The 23,264-nt window shown below is 48.0% G+C and overlaps 1 protein-coding gene across 1 annotated transcript in view; it reads left to right on the forward strand.

Annotated features, from left to right (window-relative positions):
• The window catches only part of LOC311596450 (uncharacterized protein), a 134,389-nt gene that overhangs the window by 42,741 nt on the left and 68,384 nt on the right, over positions 1 to 23,264 (forward strand). The window contains exons 3-4 of the mRNA XM_084779920.1: positions 8,493 to 8,655; positions 9,224 to 9,360. Coding sequence (XP_084636046.1) covers positions 8,651 to 8,655; positions 9,224 to 9,360 — 142 coding nt within the window. The 5' untranslated portion in view covers positions 8,493 to 8,650. The remainder of the gene's footprint in view (positions 1 to 8,492; positions 8,656 to 9,223; positions 9,361 to 23,264) is intronic.

The raw sequence follows: 23,264 nt of genomic DNA on the forward strand, positions 1-23,264 counted from the left end.
CGCATTAAAGGTCTTTCGTGAAGTGACTCGCAGCTGTTGCTCCTTTCCCTGGAATCATTAAGGGGGGAAAAGACAGGAAAAGCCTGCGAATAAGAGCTCCCTGTGTTTTACAGGATGGACATCCTGAGGTCCACTAGAATGTACCGCTTTCGGAAGGCCTTTCAGCTAACCCTCAAGCAAAGGCAGGATGAGCCAGAGGAGGGCAGGATACTGCCAGGGCACATTTCCATACCAAAGAGTGTGAGGTGCGGGACAGCTGTTGCCTTTGTCTCCTCAACAAAGCATCCCTCTTTACACCAGAGAATTGGTCCTTCCCAGATCCCAGATGATCCCCATGGGACTGGCTACTGAGGTGAATACACAACCCGCCCCCTCCAATCATGCCAACCCAGCCATGTTTACACAGTGAAGCCAGCCATTGTCCCAAGCAAGTCCAATCACATCTCTTCCAAGAGATTTTTCTGGGATTCTGGGCAGGGTCTCACTCCATGTCCGTAAGTCATAGGCTCTTTATATGACCATGGCAAACGTCAGCCTTCTTCCCTGTAACCTATGAGGGGCATACTTGGGTCAGAAGAGAATGAGGCCACATGCAAAGAGAAACAGACAAATAAACCAGAGAGGAAGAGTGGGAAATACAATCTTGATGACATCATGTCAGCACCTGAAAGCACCTGTGACTAAAGCCTTTGTTTGGCTTATTGTAGGGACAGAAACTGAGTGACTCCCCCCACCCCCACCCCATTCCCAGCTCCAGGTTTAGTATGTGAGTATGAAGGTCTTTTGCTTTGCTGTTTAAAAGGTACATTTTCAGTTAGTGTGTGTGACTGTGGTTCTTGTAGCGGCAGGAGCAGTCAGAGCCCTTCCGGCTGGAGTTAACCGGCGCGCTGTGCACAGAGCTGTGGCCACCAGTGTGGGGCCCGGGAACTGAACACAGGTCCCCTGGAGAGCAGCGTGGGCTCTTAATGGCTGCGCCTTCTCTCCAGTCCTGGGGTGTGAAGGCGGAAAGAAAGGAAGCTTCCTTTGCAGATGGACAAGGAGAGTTAGAACAGGAGTTAGCAGGCATGATGGGGAGGATGAGCATCCAGAGCAGGAAGGAGGACCCAGGGAAGGGAAGAGGCATGGGGGAAGGGAGTAGACAGCCGCCCGCCTTCACATCTGAAGTCAGTTCAAGTAAAAGACAATCCATGTGTGTCATTGACTTCTTGGTAAAACCAAAGTTTTGTTGATTCTTTTTGAATTTCACATCACACATTCCAATCTCACTTGTCTCCTTGTCCCTTTGTTTCCGCCTCCACCCTTGCAACCTCCCCAACACCAACAAAAATAAAAAACAATAGGAGAAAAACAAACAAGCAAACAAACAAATCCCTCACCGTGTAAGCTGCAGTGTGTCGCAGTGTGTCACGACGTGTCTCACAGCACACCCTTCTGTGCACACATCTCCACTTGGCATGCTCACTGCAATGAGTCACTGCTGGTTCAGGCCTCTGGCTTCTGCTACACTGTAAACACAGGATCCCCCACCCCCCTCGGACCCTCTTGGATCTGCTGTGGCTGCCCTGCGTCATGGCGGTCCTGCAGCTTTGGGTCTGTAGGACTGGCCCCTTCACTCCCTCCAGCAGTTCGTAGGTGGGGAAGATATTAGGGATGGACCAACTCAAAGCCTGGATCTGCGTCTGGGTGGTATCTGAGCTGGTCAGCCCACCAGCTCCCCTGCCCCTTCCCCACCAGGGCCAGCTCCCCAGCCCTGCTCCATCTCACCCAATGCCGCAGCCGGCAAGGGGCAGGGCAACTCTCCTGGCCTCTGGGCCTTGTATGAAGGTTTGCGTGTCCGTGTATCTGTGCACTATGTGCACACAGTGCCCACGCATGCCAAAACAGGGCATCGTATCCACTAGAACTGGAGTCTGTGGTTTTTATAGGCCATGGAATGGACCCCTTAAGATAGTGAAGTCCCAGCTGTGCTTGCTGCTGCTGCTTACACCAACAGAAACCATCCCGAAATTACGTAGACGGAGCTTTCCCTGACAGACGGACAGGCTCACTCTTCAACGTCAAACAACGTGTAAGAATCCGGATAGTCAACACTGACTGTCAGAGCGATAAGATCTAGCTCAGGAGACGGATCTCAGGGCTGTGCTTGTCACAGTCTCTTTTTCCTTTCCTTTCCTTTTCCTCTTCCTTTCTCTCTCTCTCTCTCTCTCTCTCTCTCTCTCTCTCTCTCTCTCTCTCTCTCTGGTTTTTTGAGCCAGGGTTTCTCTGTGTAGCCCTGGCTGTCCTGGACTTGCTTTGTAGACCAGGCTGGCATCAAACTCACAGAGACCCGCCTGCCTCTGCCTCCCGAGTGCTGGGACTACAGTGTGCGACAGCACAGCCTGGCTGTGGTGCCTCTGCCTCCCAAGTGCTGGGACTACAGTGTGCGACAGCACAGCCTGGCTGTGGCGCCTCTGCCTCCCGAGTGCTGGGACTACAGTGTGCGACAGCACAGCCTGGCTGTGGTGCCTCTGCCTCCCAAGTGCTGGGACTACAGTGTGCGACAGCACAGCCTGGCTGTGGTGCCTCTGCCTCCCAAGTGCTGGGACTACAGTGTGCGACAGCACAGCCTGGCTGTGGTGCCTCTGCCTCCCAAGTGCTGGGACTACAGTGTGCGACAGCACAGCCTGGCTGTGATGCCATACAACTTGGATCTCAGCTCCAGACGCAGTGGCAGATGGATCGCTGTGAGTTTGAGGCCAGCTTGGTCTGTATCCTAGTCCCAGGTTAGCCAGGGCTACATAGTAAGACCCTGTCTCAAAAAACAGATCAGTTGGAGGAGTTGTAATAGAAATCAACAGCAGATACTTTATTCAATCAAACAGGGAAAAATGGTTATCACTGTTGTATCTATTGTCTATTCCTTCTCCATTATGTACTTTTGATGACTTCTACAAGAAGGGTATTTGGGGGGGGGGGCTGTGGATATGGGTCCTGTTCCCAGCACCCTCATGACTGCTTACAACAGGTCATCACTCCAGTTCCAGGGGCTGATGTTCTCTATCCCCAGTGAAAACAGATGCCCTCTTCTGGCCCAGTGGGCGCCACACACATATATGATGATATACATACTCACAGGCAAAACACTTAGACACGTAAAATAAAAAATAAATTAATAGCCAGGTGGCGGTGGTATACACTTTTAATCCCAGCACTCAGGAGGCAGAAGCAGGCAGATCTCTGTGAGTTCAAGGCCAGCCTGGTCTACAAAGCAAGTCCAGGAGAGCCAAGGCTACATAGAGAAACCCTGACTTGAAAAACAATAAATAAATAAATAAACAATAGTATAAAAGCCATGTGTGGTGGCATACACCTTTAATGCTAGCACTCTGAAGGCAGAGATAGGTGGGGCTCTGAGTTCAGGGTCAGCCTGATCTACATAGTGAGTTCCAGGGCAGCCAAAGAGAAAGATGTATAATGAGGATGCTGTCTTAAAAAACAAACAGAAGACTTGTTTGTATTGTTTCTCAGTAAGAAACCACCCTGTCAGTAATATACTGAGATAAAAGCTAAGGCTGTGTAGCTGGACGATGATGCTCAACAAAACACAGACATCCCACAAGCGGTTTGAGTGTAGGTAGTGCCCCGTGCTCTATGGCGGTGCTCTGGGAAGCACCATCGTGCTAGGGTGGGACCTAGTGGGAGGTCTTTAGCAGATTGAGCAAATACAACTGGGGGACCCGTGTGCTCGTCCCCCCGCTGCTGTCAGCCAGCCTCACCAAAGCAACGGGGAAACTCGAAAACTGAGACAAACACACCCGTCTTTACTTCCCTTCATAAGTATCTGTATTATTCTCTTTCTCTCTCTCCCCCTCCCTCCCTCCCTCCCCTCCCCATCCTCCCCCCCCTCCCCCTTTCCAGTCTCACTGTGTACCTATGGCCACATGGCTGGCCTCAAACTCGCCCCTGCGACCTCAGTACTGGTGAAAGACGTTGTAACAAAATACGTGACAGGAAACACTTTAAGGGCTGAGGGTTTATTTTGGCTTACGGTTTACAAATGGGTATGGCATATCACGGCAGGAAGGCGGCGTGGCTGGAGCCATGCTGCGTCAGAAATCAGAGTGAACAGAGCGTGGTCAGGACCGTTAAACCTCCAGGCCCTCTTCCCTTAGTAAGGCTCTTCTTCCTAAAGATTCCACAGCCTTCCAAAAGAACACCACTAACATAAGTCCCTCCTTCCCATGCTCTGATAAAAAATGCAAAAACAAACCAAACAAAACCCAAAGCCAATGAAAGGGCAAGAGTACAACAATGCGAGGAAAGGTAGCTGAGCCAAGGCGAACGCGATGCTGGAAGATACGGGAGCGGTTTCGGGACCACAGAGATGGGCAACCACAGGCCTGCCTAGGAACGCCCATGCTCTCCAGACCCAGCCTGCGAGAGGCCTGGCAGTTTCTGCTTACTTCTCTGGGGACTATGGGAACCCAGCTGCCATGCTGTGAAAAGCACAAGTCACACGGATGTGCCAAGTGTGCGTCCAGCCAACAGCCCTGCTGAGCTGCCAGCTGCCAGCCCGTGTCCCTGCCAGCCACGAGAAGGAGCCACCGACACAACCCCGCCTAGCCAAACGCCCAGATGAGTGCAGCCGCAGCCCACATCACACGCAGCTAAGAGCAGGCCCCAAAGACCCAGTAAACACAGGAACCATTAGTGATAATAAAAGGGGTGTTGCTTTTGGCCACTAAGCTTTAGGGCTGTTAAACAACAAGGAATAACCAAAGCAAGGCCCGGGGCACCAAAGCTAGCGAAATACCATCTTTTGAGTTTCTCCTTTTCCTCTCAGCACTCCACTTCCAAAGAGATTTTGCAAGTATTTTCTACATTTTTTTTTTCTAAGAAAGCAGCTCATGTAGCCCAGGATAGCCTCAATCTCACTATGCAATAAGTACCTTGAACTTGAAGTCTTCCTGTATCTACCTCCTGAGTGCTAGGATCACATGTGCACAGTACCACACCATTGCACTCAGTGTTGGGGACTGAGCCCAGACCCGTTGCATGCTGGGGGCTGAGCCACATCTCCAAACCCAGTGCTTCTTTTCTATTCCTTGCCTAGTATCAAAGTGAGAGGACATGGGGAAAGGCATTTCCTGACAAGAGAAACCAAAAGCGTGTTAAACTCAGAATGAGAATTTTCTTCCTATAAAAGGAGACTGGCAATTAAAAAAATACAAACAAGGGCTAGGACTACAGTGGCCAGTGCTCACCTATTGTATTCGAGGACCAAGCTCAGCTGCCAGCGTCAGAAAACCAATAATGTTAAATTTATAGTTCATGTTTAATAAAAATAGTGGTTGTTTTAGAGTAAGTCCAGGAAAAGCAAGCAAACAAACAAGAAAAAGCTCTGTATTAGTTACTGTTCAGTTGTTGTGATAAAACTCTATGAGCAAGGCAACTAAAAGGAAGAGTTCATTTGGGGCTTATGGCTCAGAGGGATGGGAGTCCGGCACCATCTGTGGAGGGAGCAGGCAGCAGTTGGCATGGTGACGAGAGCTAGGAGCTGAGAACTGAGGGTTCACATCTTGAGCTAGAAACGCCAAGCAGGAAAGCTAACCGGAGTGGCTTTTGAACCTCAAATCCTGCCCCCAGGGGTCACACTTCCTCCTAAACCTACGCAAACAGCACTGCAGCCATCTGGGGACCAAACAGTCAAATGCCTGCTGCCTTGGGAGCCGGTCTCATTTAGCCCAAAGCAGCCCTGGGACTGAGGAGGCGACAGCCTTTGCAGCAGGGAATTCAGTTCTCCCTTGAAAGCCTCTCTCTGAGTCGGCAGCAAATGATGTGGCCACAGAGACCAACTAAAAATGACGTTCTGTGGCGTTTAAAACATCCAGGAGTAACTCAGTAGCAAAGCACAAAACACCTAGTTATAATTATGGGATAACATGTAACTGTTTAAATGTTGCTAATGCAAATAAAGACTGTATTGAGAGTTAAGAGCCAAGGAATTGAAACATAGAAATATAGTTTGAAAGCATTCATCATAGTCAACAGAAAAACACAAAATTTATAAAAAACTTAAACATTTAGATCTTCAAGCTGGGCAGTGGTGGCACACATCTTTAATCCCAGCAGGCAGAGGCAGGTGGATCTCTGTGAGTTCAAGGTCAGCCTGGTCTACAAAGCAAGTCTAGGACAGCCAGGGCTACATAGAGAAACCCTGTCTCAAAAAAAAATTTTTTTTAGATCTTCATATGTAAGAAAATTTGCTATGTAGAACCATTCATTATTTTATTAAAACTTTGTAGAAAGTTTACACAAAAATAAAGAGAAAATTACAACAATTTTTTTGGTTTTTTTGGGGGGGGGGCGGGGACAGGGTTTCTCGGTGTAGCCTTGATTGTCCTAGACTTGCTTTGTAGACCAGGCTGGCCTTGAACTCACATCGATCCACCTGCCTCTGCCTCCCCAGTGCTGGGATTAAAGATGTGTGCCTCCACCACCCAGTTTATACAACAAAATATTAACACTTCCCTCCAACTAGTAGAAATGGAGGGGTTTGCCCATTTGTTTTATTTTCTTTGATTTTATCAATTCCACCTATATGTGTATATAAAAATGGAACTGCTGCTGTGTGAGCCAGTACCCAATATGTGTTACAGTCTTCTCTCCCTTCTCTCCTTGTCCTTCCTGGCCTTCAGTGATCTCCAGCCCACAGCCTGCCTTAGCTCCTGGAAGAGAGTAAGAACATGTGGTGTTTGCGTTTCCCTGGTTTATTTGACTTAACATAATGTCTTCCAGGTCTGTCCATGTAGGGCCAGGTAAAAATACAAACACAAACACCCATACTTGGAGATGAAAGCCCTCAGAAAGAACAAAAACAAAAGAATAAACAAATACAGCCAACCAATTTAACGAAAAGAGTATAATAGAAGCCAGGCATGGTGACGCATGCCTCTAATCCCAGAACTCAGGAAGAAAGATTGAAGGAGGCAGGAAGAAGGGGGTGGGGGGAGGTAAGGTATTCAACTTAAGACAAAGAAAGGAGCAGCTTGGTTAATATTAAAAGTGCTTATATAGAGTTACCATCTAAACATCGCAAGCCGTGTGCTGTCGAAGGTCATGCACGGGAGTGTAAGCAGGAGATGAGTTAGAAACCTGCCTTGGCTGTGTAGTGAAATTCTGACTAAAAAACAATTACTAACATATAATATAGATAAAAACAGATGAGGCAAAGACAAAACTGCACCCTGAGGGCTGGAGAAATGGCTCAGAGGCTGAGAGCACTGGCTGTTTTTGCAGAGTCTTGGGGTTCAGTTCCCAACACCCACATAGAAGATCACAACCAGCCTTAACTCTGGTTCCAGGGGATCTGGTGCCACCTTCTGGTCTCTGCTAGCACCAAGCACGCACACGAGGCACATACAGATATGCAGGCAAACCACTAACACATGAAATGATTAAATCTAATTTTTAAAAAATTTAAAAACTATACCAAGAAAAAAAATTCACAATTGCCTCCACACTTTAGGAGATAAAAGGAGTGGTGGCTCACGCTCTTAATTTCACCATCCAGGGAGCTGAGGCTGGAACATTACAAGTTTGAGGCCAGTGTGGATTACACAGGGAGAGCCTGACTTGCAAAAGTCCCTGCAAAATATAAAAATATCTTATTTAATAAAAAGAAAAATTCAAATAGTATGAGATAATTATATGTACAAACACACACACATATATATACATGTATATACATATACACACCACACACACCCACACTGCACACACACACACACACATATATATACATGTCTATGCATATACACACCACACACACACACACACTGCACACACACACACACATATATACATGTATATGCATATACACACCACATGCACACACACTGCACACACACACACATATATACATGTATATACATATACACACCACATGCACACACACTGCACACACACACATGTCCAGAGTGAAAGAATGAGAAAACTATAATGCACTAGAGGACTTGTTAAATAGTTAACGTGCAAGAGAGCTTGTCTGTCATGTGTGAGTCCCTGGGTACCATTTCCAGCGCTGCCTAACCAGGCATGGCGGTGCGCACCTCCCAAGTGGAGGCAGGAGATTCAGAGCTTCAAGGCTTCCGAGGCTGGGCTGGGTTAAGAAGACGGCAGTTACCTCCCAGCCCACCGCACTCTTACAGTGTATTTAACTCTACCGCCTAAATTAAGAAGAAGAGAAAGCAAACCCTGTGCTGTGGATGGCATTAATGCTAGCCAGGGTGGTCCTGGGAGTCCTAGGAAAACTTTGGCGTGACTAGTGAGGAGAAAGCTGGCCACAGCCCTCTGCTTGCAGTGGCCGCCTGCTCCCCCGTCTTGAGGAGATTCTGTTTCTCGGGTGTTTTGTTTGGGAAGTGACAACGCACAGGCCCATGGCAGCAACCTTCACAGAGGAAAATTCTGAGAATGAGTCACAACTAAAACAACAAACTTGTGTTTAATTTCAGGTCCTCAGGGCAGGATGTTTCCTTGGTAGCCATCAAGACCAAGATCCACAGTCAGTAGGGACAGCTGACTGCCTGGCTGCCCTTGTCACCCAGAGAGAGCAAATCTCCAACACCCTTTGGTGGGCGTGGCCTGGCGGAGCAGGAGACCCCTCTGGAATATGAGGTAAGAGGGTGATTGAGTTCGGCACATTTCCCACATCTCTCCTACCTCTTCCTATCTTGTATCTAATCATGCTAACTTGCTGGCTTCAAGGTTTTTGGATTGTTTTTGTTTGTTTGTTTGTTTGTTTTGATACATAGCCCGGCTTGTCCAGAAACTTACTCTGCAGAGCAGGCTGGCCTCGAACTCATAGAGATCTGCCTGCCTCTACATCCCGAGTGCCTGGGGTTAAGGGTGTGCCATGCCAAGCAAGTTTTCTTTTTCTTAATTTCAGTGGTTGTATGATAGACACAGCTGGGTGGGGAGTGAGTTCTGTGAGGCTAGCCCACCCCGTCCATGAATAGCATGCTCACTAAACAACTGCATCAATTCCTTGAGGTTAATAACGGAGTTTATATATTACTTTCTCCATTGGTCATTTGTGCGTGTGAGTGCAGAGCCACACATGAAGAAAACAACCACAGGAAGCTGCTGCTAGGACCTGGGTCTTTTGACATGTATTGACGTGTACTCTCTCTTGATGCTCACATGCATTTGTAAAATGCTGAATTCTGGCTCTGTAAAATCTCAGGCGCTGGAGAGATGACTCAGCAGTTAAGAGCCCTGGCTGTTCTTGCAGAGGTCGCAGCCCGCACACGGCAGCCCACAACTCTCTGGAACTCTGGCTCCCGGAGATGCTGGAACTCTCCAGACTTCATCCTACACCAGGTATGCATTTGGTGCGCAGGCAAAGCACCCACACACATTTAAAAGGTGGGAATTTTAAATCCTATCACTGATTTTTGCAGAACTGTCCTCCAGGCCATGCACGCGTGGATGGAATCGGGGGGTGGGGGGTGGGGGGGATGAGGGGGGGTGGCAGTGAGGTGGGGTGGGGGCAAAAACTAAACCAAAAGAAAAGCCCTGCTAGTGCAGATTCCTGGCCACCTGCATGCTCGGCCACGCTCAGGTGGTCAGGGTTGGGGGCGGTGCTCTAGAGATTGCATCACACACACAAAATCCTGACTAAAACACCTATGCACAACTTTCAGAATTTTAATTTAATTTTTTATTTGTTTTATTTTATTTATTTTATTATTTTGTTTTTTGTTTTTTGTTTTTTGTTTTGTTTTTCGAGACAGGGTCTCTCTGTGTAGCCTTGGCTGTCCTGGACTCGCTTTGTAGATCAGGCTGGCCTCGAACGCCTGGCAATTTTTAATTTTTTAAAGGCAGAGTCTTATATATAGCCTTGGCTGGCCTCAAACTCCCAGAGATCTGTCTGCCTCTGCCTTCCAAGTGCTGGGATCAAAGGCATGCCACCATGCCTGGATACTGTCCCTCATTTTTATTATATGGTACATACTTAAATCATTATGATTTGGTCATCCAACAACTATTTTTTTGAGGATTTACTTATTTTATGTATAAGTGCTCTATCTGCATGTACACATGCATGCCAGAAAAGAGCATCAGCTCACATTTTAAATGGTTGTAAGCACCAGGTGGTTGCTGGGAATTGAACTCAGGACCTCTGGAAGTGCTCTTAACCACTGTGCCATCTCTCCAGCCCTCCAATGACTATTCTTGTAGACAGACCCTTATCTTTGCTTGTCCCATGTGTTTTCTGTTGTTATTTAAGGACTTTGGCATTTACTTTAAAAATTGAAAATTACATTCTGGGCTTGGTGGCACACGCCTTTAACCCCAGTACTCAGGAGGCAGAGGCAGGTAGATCGCTGTGAGTTTGAGGCCAGCCTGGTCTACAAAGCAAGTCCAGGACAGCCAAGGCTACACAGAGAAACCCTGTCTCAAAAAACAAAACAAAACAAAAATTGAACATTACATTTATTTGTGGGGTGTACGGGCTGTTCATGCCACAGAATGCGTGAGTAGGTCAGGGGAGTCACTTTCTCCTGCCACCACATATGGGTCCCTGGGCTTGAACGCAGGTCTTCAGGCTTAGCAACAAGAGCCTCCAGCCACCGAGCCATCTCACTGCTCCCCAGTTTATGTCTGAACACTTTCTTACTTCCTGGAGTCATAATGATTCAGGCCTTCTTCCAACCAAAACCAGTCAGTCAGCATTTCAATGGATATGCTTTATATAGAACACTTTATGTCCATAAACTAATCCTTTCACTGTGATACATGCATTTAATCTCAGAGCTTCAAAGGCAGAGGCAGGTAGATCTCTGTGAGCTCAAGAAAGCTGGTCTGCAGAGTGAGTTCCAGGACAGCCAGGGTTAGCTGCACACACACACACACACACACACACACACACACACACTTCCTCCAATGTTGAAATGAGTGACAGTGACCTCTGCTGGAATCTTGTTGTTTATCTAACTGAGTGACTCATGGACTGTGACACATGAGACAATTATTTCTGTTGCACTGTGGTTTGTGTCTCATGTAGTGACAGCTGTATGCAACTCATGAGAAATGCTTCTTAAGTTCTGAGTCACAGGAGCAGTTGTGTGAACTCTCTTTTTGTATTTCTATGGTCTACTTAGACATTAACAATAATATTTTAGAAATTTGGTCATTTACTTACATTACTCTCGTGAAGAAAAGGGAGTGGGAAGGGTTTCCTTTATTTTCTTTCTTTCTTTCTTTCTTTCTTTCTTTCTTTCTTTTCTTCTTAATGTAACCAAGGCTGGTCTTGAACTCCTGGCATGTCTGCTTCCACCTTCAGAGGGCTGGGATTGCAAGTGTGCAGCACTAAACTCTATTGTCTTGATTCCTTACCACATAGACATATTAAAAGACTAAACTACCATCAAGATTAATAACACTTATTGAAGATATAATATCTTTTTGTTAAGCTCGGGAACAGTTATCTTGTTCAGAGATGTTTGTGACTCTAGAATTGCTGCCTTTCAAAGTCCACTTAAACTTTGTGTATGTTTGCATTTCGGTATAGAGATAAGAGGAAACACGTGAACCGGGGTCTCACGCATGCTGGTGCATGCTGTCACTGAGGTACAACTTCAAGGCTTTGCATGTCCTTGTGTTTGACTGCTCGTGCGTGTTAAATATACTTAACAAAGAATTTCCATTTTTGCTACTCATGTCTAAGTATGACACTTCAGTGGATTAAACACCTGCACAGTGGGCAGAGGGCAGGTTTAGTTTGGGGCCTTTCCTTGCTGAGGTCTGTTTGGGGTTGAGTCAACACAAGCAGGGGAAGACAACCTCAATATGGTCTCAGGTGTGGTGTCCAGGTGTGGTGTCCAGGTGTGGTGTCCAGGTGTGGTGTCCAGGTGTGGTGTCCAGGTATGGTGGCACATGCAATGCAAGCTCCTTGGGAAACACAGGCAGGAGGAATGCCACAGTCTGTAGCAGGCTGGTCAACAGAGTGAGTTTTGTGTAAATGACTTGTAGTTAACACAGCATCATCAGGTACCCCAATAGCCAGCTAGCACAAGGAAGGCCGAGGACACTTTATGCAGGGAGCAGGTGGGGGGGGGCGCTGAGATGCCTTGGACCTAGAGAGCTGCCCTCATGTGGGCTGGAGCCCCCACCCCCCCACCCCCTCCCCCCAGCACGGAGCTGCCTCTTCCTTCCAGAGTGGCCCTGGGCCCAACCTGAATTCCCCAGCTTGAAACAGCCAGCATGAGTCACTCATCCCGCCCTCACCTTGCCTTTTGAGGTGCTGGGCAAGCAGGGGCAGAGGGTGTCTGCACTCTGTACAGACTCAGGAGGCAGGCAGCAACAGGGAAGCGCCTACAAATGAGTTTAATAGCAGTGTGTGGGCCCACACCTGTGGCCCAGCCGTCGGGGAGCAGAGGCAGAGTTGGGAGCTCCAGGCCAGGCCGAGCTACACAGAAAGACTGCCTCAAAGCAAGTGAGCAAACACACAAACAAAAGCAAAACCCACAAAGAACAGAATCAAACGGAGTTTAACTCTATGTCCCCAGCGAAGAGTCGGAGCTGAAGAAAAACCTACAACAATTAGAGGGGCTCGTTGTCGTAGCTAAACCCAGATAGGACTTGAGACCCCCAGTAGCTGATCCCTAGCAAACACGCCGATGGCAGGGACTCAGTCCAAATCCAAATTCATCTGGAAAGTGAAACTTTTAAAAAATCTTGAACTTTGACATCTAAAAATGGGTCTAACCTCAGGCAAATTTGGATGTTAGGCGTTTGGGTGTGGCAGCATACATCTGTAGTCTTGGCCCTTGGCAGGCTGACACAGGCTGACAAGGAATTTGAGGTCGGCCTACAGGCAGAGAGGCCTGGGACCTCGCTTGTCAGGGGCCCTGGTGGGAATTTCAGAGCTTAGGGACCAAGAGACCTGGAGTCTGGGCGAGTTCGGCAGCGGCAGAAGATGGCTAACCCAGGGAGAGCCGTTCTTCTCTTTCCTGCCTCCAGCCCCGTGCACACAGGACGCAGTTCTTTTCCACTCGGTTGGCTCCCTCTCTGGAAACACACTCTCCGACAAGCCCAGAAGTGAATTACACTCTACCTCTACGCATCGCTTGATCATGTCAGCACCCACCCTCCCCCACCAAATTAGCCGCCACATGACTAAAACAACATGAGTCCAATTCAGAGTAGCTAAAGCACCGTCAACCAAACGAGCTCAGCAAATACTTCTTCCTTTCCACCCCTCTGCGCATGCGTGGGAGGATTACGGCTTTGCCTCTCCTAAAGTGGCGAGAGTCCTCGCTTAACCTTGAGTGTATAGCAAGAAACAAGCCTTCGAGGCATAAGCCACCATCCACCTCCGCTCATGCCCTGTTTGTTCGTCTTATCCTTGTAGACCCTGATGAGATTCTATGAGGAACTGTTGCAGTCACACATAAATAAGCAAACTAGGCTTTGTTTCTGGCTAACACCACTCCAGAGCCGCTCCACGTGTAACAGGCGAGCAATTGAGCTGGGGTGATCTAAACTAAGGCTACACTGTCAGTGTGAGCCACACAGCAGGTTAAAAAACAGTATGAGAAGCCAGGTGGTGGTGGCGCACGCCTTTGATCCCAGCACTCAGGAGGCAGAGGCAGGCAGATCTTTGTGAGTTAAGCCCTGAGCTACAGAGCGAGTTTCAAGACAGCCAAGGCTGCTACGCAGAGAAGCTCTGTCTCAAGGGTAGCTCAGTGGTAGAGCACATGCTTACAGACACAGGGCACTGAGCTCAGTCCCCAGGGCAATGACAACAGAGTGCACTGCAGCGCTGGAGAGATGGCTCAATGCCCAGGAGCACTTGCTGCTTTTGCAGAGGCCTGGAGTTTGACTCCCTGAACCAGCATTGAATGCCTCACAAACCCCTGGGGGCCCTGGAGGAATAGGAACCTAGCTTCTGACAAGATGGCTGAACATTGGCCATGTAGCCCGTCCCCAACAGGTCAGGAAGCTGGAAGCTGTCTTCTGGCCTCCTCCATCACTGCATCCAGGTACCCAAGCCCCAGACAAACACATACACATATGATAAAAAATCAAAACAGCCAGATATGGTAACACATACCTTTAATCCCAGCACTCTGGATGGAGGCAGGTGGATCTTTGTGAGCTGGAGGCTAGCCTGGTTTAAATAGTAAGTTCCAGGCTAGCCAGAGCTGTATTGTGAGAACTTCTCTCAAAATTAAAAAAAAAATTAAGTCTTTAAGTGTTTTTTCATTGTGTGATGAAAAAATATTCTAGACACATTGGGTTAAACAAAATGTCACTTTAAAATTAATTTCACCTGTTCTTTTAAAACTAGCGCTACTAAATGTATACAATTAGGTAGCTTGCTTGCAGTGATAAGCTGTGCTGCTCTTTGATTGGCTGGCACTGCCACAGGTTACACGCTGAGAAGGCGGGACCATTCTAAATCTGAATACAGTAACTGACCTTGTGAAGGCACCGTGGCTGCCTGCACATTTATATATTCATTTATACATTGATATGTTTAAATATTTATGGATGTACACAACAGATATTTTGTTGTTGTTGTTGTTAAAGATTTATTTACAGTGTTCTGCCTGCATGTACACCTGCAGGCCAGAAGAGGGCATCAGGTCACATTATAAATGGTTGTGAGCCACCATGTGGTTGCTGGGAATTGAACTCAGGACCTCTGGAAGAGCAGAGCAGACAGTGCTCTTAACCACTGAGCCATCTCTCCAGCCCCACAACAGATATTTTTGTCCTGCTGCTGTACATGAAGCTCTATAGGAGGTGACTATGATTTTTGCTCTGCTCAGAACTTGGAGTCCTGCTAAGGCTAAAGTTCTGTGCCTGATCGACAGCCAAGCTTGAGAGTGAGGGAGATACTCAGAGGAGTGCCACTCAGGAGGGGAAAACACAAACAGAGTGTGTGTGGGGGGGTAGTAAGAATCTACTGAAGAGCACAAGGCTCAACTCTAAACTGCAGTTTTAGATCACCCAAGCATTGCTCATGGCCAACTCAGGAAGTGTGTGTCAACTCATTTCAAATCTACTTACCAAAATCGAAAAGAGGTCAGCACCTGTAGATGTGGAAACTTAGCGTTCAGGGAAAGATGCTAAGGCATTCTGTTTCATTCTGTCCCAGTCAGCCGTGGAAATACAGTGATGCACCACACAGCAGCATTTGGTCAAGGATGGACCAACTTGTGACACGGACACCCTGCAGTGTATGGACTGGTGCCTTTGGAAACTGTTATGTAAGCCTGTACAGTGACAAAATCACCCAGTAAGCAATGTGTGGCTGTACCATCAACACCACATCTCACAAGTGAAAATAACCAGGCAATTCTAAAGCTTTATTCTTCAGCGATTGGGGAAATTGAAATGCAAGGCGTGGGTCTTCCATCACTCCTTCCTGTCCAACAACTCAGTGTTTGGATCAAAGCCTTTGATTGTTACATCTTGTGTGTGCACGTGGGAGCATGTATGCGTGTACCTGTGGAGATTTGTGTGGGTATATGTATGTGCATGTATGCTGCCTGCATGTGAAGGTCAGAGGTCAACCTCAGGTGTCTGTCTTTCCTCAGGAGCCTTCTATCTTGCCTTTTGAGAGCAGGTCTCTCACTAGGTGTTAATTGGTGTTCCCCAATTAAGCTAGACAGCCTGACTAGCAAAGCACAGGGATGTCCCCACCTCCTGGTTTCAGGATTGCAGGTGCATGCCACCTTACCTGGTTTTTTACAAGGGTGTCAGGGATCAAACTCGGGTCCTTATGCTTGCTGTCTCAACAAGCACTTTTCCAAGTAAGCCATCTTCCCAGCCAGTTTTCATGTCTGTCGATGGCACTCTCTGTATCTTTTACTTATAAAGCAAGTCCCCTCCTTCAGTGCTTTCCAGCACATGGGCTGCGGTCAACTCATGTAACATCAGAGTCACTGTCAGTGAATACAGCTTGCTCCAACCAGCACTTGGTTGTGCGGCCTGAGAGCCTAACTTCTTTCCAGGTGGTTTCTATGTGCCCCAACGCTGGAGAGAGAGGCCAGGGCCGGGAGATATTTGCAGAGCCATCCATTAGTCAAGGGAGTGGAGAGAGTTATTCATCAACCACTGGTGCCAAGAAATCTGCAATTCCCAACACTATGGCTAGTGCACCTCATGTTAGGAGCAGGCACGCAGGAAATCCTCCACCTACAGTGCCAGGAAGGCAAGACTTGGCATCTTCTAATCAAACAAAGTCAGGGTTTCAAGTTACACAGGGCTTCTTATTTCCTGTGCTAGCCGCCTCTCTGCGGACTCACAGGGCTCGGTCTCAGCTTCCCTGCAGACGCCCCCCATGCCAACGTGCTGGCTCTTACATAAAATAGCGTTGTATTTGCATGAAGTTCATTCAGTCCTCTCATCTTCTTAAATAACACAGATTACTTAAAATATGGAATACAAGGTCAATACTATGCAAGTAGTTATTGTGCTGTATTGCTCAAGGAATAACAATTCCCCCAAAATCCATGAATATTCAATAAAGACACATTTTTACCTTCAAATATTTTTCAACCCATAGTTTGTTAAATACAGACAGCATCTTTTCCTTTTTCAAGACTGTGAGTATGCCTGGTGATTTCCTTCCTTTCCTCCTTCCCTCCTTCTCCCCTGTTCTCTGGGTCTTACATACTCCAGGCTAGCTTCAACTTCCTACTGTAGCTGAGGATGTCCCTGCACTTCCGATCCTTTTTCTTCCTTGTCCTATGTGCTAGGATTAGAGACGTGTACCAGAGCCTGTTCATGTCAGGCAGACCCTGCTGACTGAACCGTGCCCTAGCTCCTGTGATATCCCTCACAGCATAAAGGAAATCACAGTTTGAGGGGCAGAACTAGCGATTGGTTCAGGAGTATTGGACTGGTTGAGGTTCAGTTCTCCTTGGTGAGAACAGAGCGGCCTGACAGACATTGGCTCAGCTTTTTTTTATCTGCTGTGGCATAAACTAGAGCTCTTGTAGGGCTAAGATCCCTCTGGGGGCTGCAAGCTGATTGGTTTTCCACACTTAAAAAGATAACGTTAAAATTGAGCTTCATTCACAAAGCCTGTGACTGAGAAGAAAGCGGATGATACCCTGGAGAGGCTGCAAGTAGGAAAGTTTAAGAAGTCATGAAACAAACTACCATATTTTCCAACATATAAGGTGACTGGGTGTATAAGACAATCCCCAACTTCTCTTGTTAGAATATAGAGTTTGGAATATAATCGCCGTATAAGACTACCCCTCTTCCAACTCAAACCCTGTGCAGCAGACTCTGGTATGTGTCTATTTGCAGGCAAGGCACAGACAGCCAAGCACTTTATTAAGTGCCAGTAGGCATCCAGTGCCGGGCTACACACTGCCCCTTTAAGGTGCGCTCCACACTCTACCCGAAGAGGAGCAGCCCTCCGAGTCTAATGGCGGGTACAGTGATGCCCCCCTGTGATTGCTTCACTGAGGAAAGATGATCAAGAGATCGAGGCCAGCCTAGACGACATAGTGACTGACACCTTTGTGTAAATGGTGGCAGTGGTGTTAGAAGACAAAGAGGTGAGAAAGAAGCCTCTCCTCCCTTCAACCTTCCCGCAAAGAGCTGTGTGTGGAATGTGAGAACGGAGCCCCTTTGAGCCCTCTTAGGAAGGCCTGGCCCTGCCCTTCCCCACAATGGTGTTACCGTGGTCAATGGCCGGCTTTGGAGTGGTAGAGCCCTTGTTTCCTGTAGTAGTCCCCCGCATCAGTACCAGGCTGAAGGACTCAGGTGAGCGGGATGGGTTGGCTCAGTCCTGCAAAAGGTCAATGTGTAAGTTTTACAGACTTCGCCTGGTGGCTAAGGGGATAGTCCCCGAGGGGAGTCCAGGCAGTGTGCAGGTTTGTGCACGTGACAGGAAGAATGTGGCCAGAAAGAAACACGCCCTTTCATTTCATGGAGATCACACTGCTGCGATTCAGTACCTGAGTCTTGTGGAAATAGTGCCACACATGACAAAGATTCCAGACTAATAGAAAACTCAAAGGAATAGGTTTAAAAACTATGTAGACCTCTTAGTGTATTTATAATAGTGCAAAGTGGTGCATCTCGTTCATAGGCCCTACGGCTTCCAGGGGAATCATTGTAGCACATCATACCCTGGCATTTGTTATATCTACTGATAAAATTCTATAGTAGAAAGGATGTGTGTAATAGTAGGCACATTTTTTTTCCTGACACATCCAGGAAAAACAAGAGGACAGTCAGTGTAAATAAGAAATGTGTGGTACGATGCGAGGGCTTTGTCTCCTCTCTGAGGCAGACGGGAAGGGGGTGTCTAATGGTGGAAGATGAGAGCAAGGCTGCCTGCTGACTTAGATTAATGGCACCCCAGCACCCTGAAAGAACTTGCAGATGTGACCACAGGACAGAGAGAACAGGGAGATGTGCAAACGAGTTGCAGATTTCCCGGCGCCCCCCCTCCCCCAGCTCACAGGTCTGTGCAGTGAGTGCAGTGACAGGCTTGAACAGAAGACCAGAGGGGAATTCCTGTGTGTTTCCTCGAGTGTGGTGACTGTCCAGCATTGTCACAAACTCCCCAAGTCCAAGCTCGTTTGCAGCAGGCAGATACCATGGTCATCTATCTGGTAACATCCTTGCGAATGGAGGACAGAGTTCTTCCTATCCTAGCATTTACTCAGTGAACCTCAGTTTTAAAGACACAGGAAGTAAAATTATCATAGCAGAGCAAGCTGTATTTACACGTTTAGGAATACACAAACACTTATATATATTCCCTCCCACACAAACACCCACCCCAACCCCACCACACCACATTAAATAGCTTTTTTATTCCCTTATATTCACAGAAAATTAAATAGGCATTGCTAGCTCCCCACCAGAGTCAGAATCTACTCAAGGACCTTGCTGATACTTAGACTCAAATGTCACACACTGTGGACCAGCAGGGGTAAGACACCAAAACCTGCGGAACTTGTGAGGCCAAAGGTAGTGAGGAACAGAGGAAAACCAGACCTCCCCACAGAAACGGCCCAAAGAGAAGAAACTCTGGACTGTGCCTAGACAGGGGTAGAAAGTTTATCATAACATTTTCTTACTTCTTTGCCACTTAACTTATGAATATGTCGTGACTAAAAAGGAGTTCACCTTTTTCCGGACAACTTGAAAGGAAAAGGCCTTTGAACAATTGCTCCTTAGGCAAGTTTGGCTAAAGGATGAATGGTCCCGTGCTCTCTGTCTTTGTCTCTGTCTCTCTCTCCTTTTGATAAAGTTCAGCCCTTGTTTTATGGTTGTTGCTCAGTGATAAAACCTGAAGCTACTTTGTCCCCTAGCTGAAACTTGGAAAAAAACACTGACATGCCTTCTCCTTTCGGAGTTCTGACATTCCTGTGGCTACAAAAGCCCACTGAGGCATTGTCAAGGCAAAAGAACAGGAATAGCCCTTACGGTTCCCGTCCAGCCCCGCCTGGCTGGGAGTACTAGGAATCTGACCCTCAGGAAAACCCCTGGGGCCAGGAGGAAACACACGGGAGGGCTGGGTGGCCCCAGATCCCTCCAGCTCACTCTTCAGGAGTGCGTTGGAGTCAACATGTGAAAGCTCTCTCTGTGTTCAGTAAGTGAACATGGATGTTACAGTATGGCGCTACAATGTTACTCCATCTCGCCACATGCAAACCCTCCGGCCCTCTTCTGTAGTTCCTCTTCAGTGATGCTGCCAAATACGAGCAGTTTTTGCCAGGATCTGAGGAGAGTGGCAGATAATTAGGGAGTCCGGCAAAGCAAAGCTGCGACTCCTTTCTGCCCACTCCCCGCCCAGCTGTTCTTACACACTTCCGCAGTTTGCTTTAATCATGAAGAAAACAAGAGCAAAATCCATCCCTTTGCAGACTGTTTTGTGACTGACTTCTGTCTTTCTCCTTGCGCTGCTAGAGACGAGGCCAGAGCATGTGCTGGGCACACAGTCCACACTGAGTTATATCCCGCCCTCCATGTTTTCTCCACGTTTGGTGTAGCTATACTACTAAGCCCACCCCTTTGTAAGTGCTGAGAGATGGGCTGTCAGATAACACACAGGATGGCTTGTTACATTTCAGTTGAATAACAACAGGGGCATTCTTACAAAAAAAAAATGTATTCACTGTTCACCCCAAACTCAAGTTACTTGTCTGTTTGCTGGTGCTGGCAGCCCTGTGTGGGAGGGCCCAGCACAGAGTCCCGGAGGAATAAGCCTGACCCTGCTGTGGCCCGGTTATTTGTGAGACTCTGGTGGTGTGTGTGTGTGTGTGTGTGTGTGTGTGTGTGTGTGTGTGTGTGAGTGAAGCTATGTGAACCCAGTGACATTCTCTCTTCTTTGTCCTTGGGTGGCTTCCCCATGGTGACTGGAGAAAGTAATACAGCACATTGTGCCACTTTCAGGCCTGGGGAGGAGATTTTGTTCCTCATTTTCAAGTTGTTTTGGATATCTTTGGCTGGATTTTTAGCCCTTAGAATACTCTTAGTCAAAAGCACAACTGTTGTCCATTGGTATGGATCCGTGTGCTGCCTGGCAGCTTCATCGAGGAAGAAGGCAGGGTTGGGGTGGGGCCATCTGATGTGAGTGTCGTGAGTAGCCACCTGAAGCCATGTCGAGGCTCGTGGTCTGTGCAGCTGCTGAGGCCGTGAGTGGGTTGGGGTCTTGATATGACCAGGGGCCGTGTTGATGTCTGACATCGGTGTTAGGCCTAAAGCCCATGCTGATGACTGTGGTCTGGGCTCCCTCCTGAAGCACAGTGCCACAGGTGTGGGAGAGCTGGCCCTGCCCCTCATCAGCCACCACATGCTTCTCCTTGATTGATGGCTTCTGGCATGGATGCAGGCAGAGAAAGTCTCTTCCTCCCTTGGGGGGCCAGCCCCTAGGAATTTGGCCATACTCTAGTGGGTATATGGACAATACAAAATGGACTTGGTCATTTTTTTCTTTGTGTGTGTGTGTTGGGGGAGGTAGGTCACAGGGGAAGGGACAGATACTGGAAGACTAGGAAGTGAGTTTAATCAGGGTTCGTAATGTGAGACCCCAAATAATCCAAAAAGTAAAAATAAGAAAGACTTTTGGTGGTAATCAGCAAATGGGCTCCGAGGTATGATGGACAACTCTGCCTCCTGTGCACAACCAGGTGTCCAAATGCAGCAAGTTAAATCCCTGGTGCCCATTCATCAAAACAAAGATGCTTGCACCGTGAGGACACGCAAAACAGTAACAGCAAAGCCCTTGGAGCAGCGCCTTCCAGGCTGCCCATCTCCCCTCTCCTCTTGACCCGAGTGACACTGTTGAGACAAGATGCCAGAAGGAAACCATTTAGGGGCAGAAAACTTATTTAGGCTCAAGGTTTCAGGGCACAGGGAAGGAGTGGCAGAGGGGCTCAGTGGTGGAGGAAAGTACAGAGTGGCTCCATGGCCACCAGACAAGGAAATAGACCCAGCCTGGATCTGGAAGCCGATGTAACCTTCAAAGGGCTCCTAGCAGACTGTGTCTGTCAACCAGTCCTCACAAAGCAAAGCTTCTACCGCCACCAGAAGTCACATTCCCAGCTGGGAACCAGACAGTGGAGCAAGGGAACATTCTGAGAGAAAGCAGCCTTTGGGGGGTGGGGGAATAAACATTGTTTACAAGTGTGGAGACCTGAAAGAAAAAAATCCACAGACTTTTTTTGTGAGTCACAAAGAGGGATATGAGGGGAAAGAAAGCATCCGTTCAGATGTGATTGCTTTTCTGAGTAACAAGGAAATACGAGGCTCAGGAGTGTGGAGGCAGCCAAGCTGCCGAGTAACAGGCCCGTTCTGGCCATCTCCTCCTGTGTCCTTTTCTTTCTCCCCTCATGATACTACTGTGACACCGTGCAACTGGAGACAATTCAGTCTGAGACTCTAAAGCATAGCACTAATGTAAAAGACTTGTGTTAACATCCACTACTATGAAAATTACCTGAAGACAAGTAAACAAAGAAGGGAGATTTATTTTGGCTCCTTAGCGCACAGTCACTCGGTTCCATTGCCTCCGGGCCTTTGCATGCTGAGAACAGGATCACGGCGGAGACTGTGTGATGGAACAAAGTAGCTTACCTCATGATAGATGCAAGGCAGAGGCAGACATGCCCACACTGGCAGACTTCCTCCCTCTGTCCTGTCTGTTGGATGGTGCCATCTCTGTTCAGAGCAGGTCTTCCTCCTCCATTTCTGTCCCACATGCCAGTCATCCTGGAAGTGCCCGCACAGACACACCCAGAAATGTGCTTCCCTAACCTCCCAGAGTCTCTACCCAATCAAGTTAATACTGAAGACTCACCACGAGTTGTCAGGTCTCAACAGGCATCACAAAGGCAGAACCTCCCTGCCTGGTTTGTTTGCTTTAGTTTAGTTTGTTTTGCTTTGGGCTTGTTTGTGTTTTTGAGACAGGATCTCATGTAGCTCAGATTAGCCTAGAACTTAATATGTAGCTGAAGATGGCCTTGAACTTCTAGCTTTGCAATCTCGTGCCCCCAAACCTCCCCTGCACCCCCCCCCCCCCACGCCACACACTCACCAGTGCTTGGCTATCAAGATTAATGAATTAGTGTTCAGCATGGCAAAAACCCTAAACAACTGGGTCAGGGAAGGAAGTTTACAGCAGCCCCGTGGGTGTGCAGCCTGAGCTCAGGAAGCCTTGGCAAGCAAGTGTGGCCCGACACCTCCATTGCATTGTAGTGAAGACAGATTAGAAGCTCAGGCAGGAAGTTTATTCCCTGTTCAGCTGGATAGACATTGTGCTCACTCCGTGTCATCCTGATTACCTCCTCCTATTGCTTTGTCAGGGTCTGATTCCAGTACCGGATGCAGATAACTGAGAGCAGTGGATGATTCTAGACACTGACAGGTACACTGCCTTCGAGTGAGTTCGAGGCTAGCCTGGTCTACAAAGCGAGTCCAGGACAGCCAGGGCTATACGGAGAAACACTGTTTCGAGAAAAACAAAAACAAACAAACAAAAACAGAACAAAAGAACAGGAGGTGGGGGCTGCGGCAATGACTGGCTCTGCAGTTGCTCTTCTAGAAGACCCGGGCTTGATTCCCAGCCTCACAGACATCTGTACTTGCAGTCGCAGCGCCCTCTTCTGGCCAGCTTGGGCAGCAGGCGTGCACACGGTGCACAGACATGTATGCAGGCAACACACTCATACGTACAACAAATGGAACAGGAGACAGGAACAATCGATCTCATTGTTAGGAGAGCCCAGAGTGGTGGC

The sequence above is a fragment of the Acomys minous genome, assembly GCF_964271855.1.
Source record: "Acomys minous genome assembly, chromosome: 4".
Lineage (NCBI taxonomy): Eukaryota > Metazoa > Chordata > Mammalia > Rodentia > Muridae > Acomys > Acomys minous.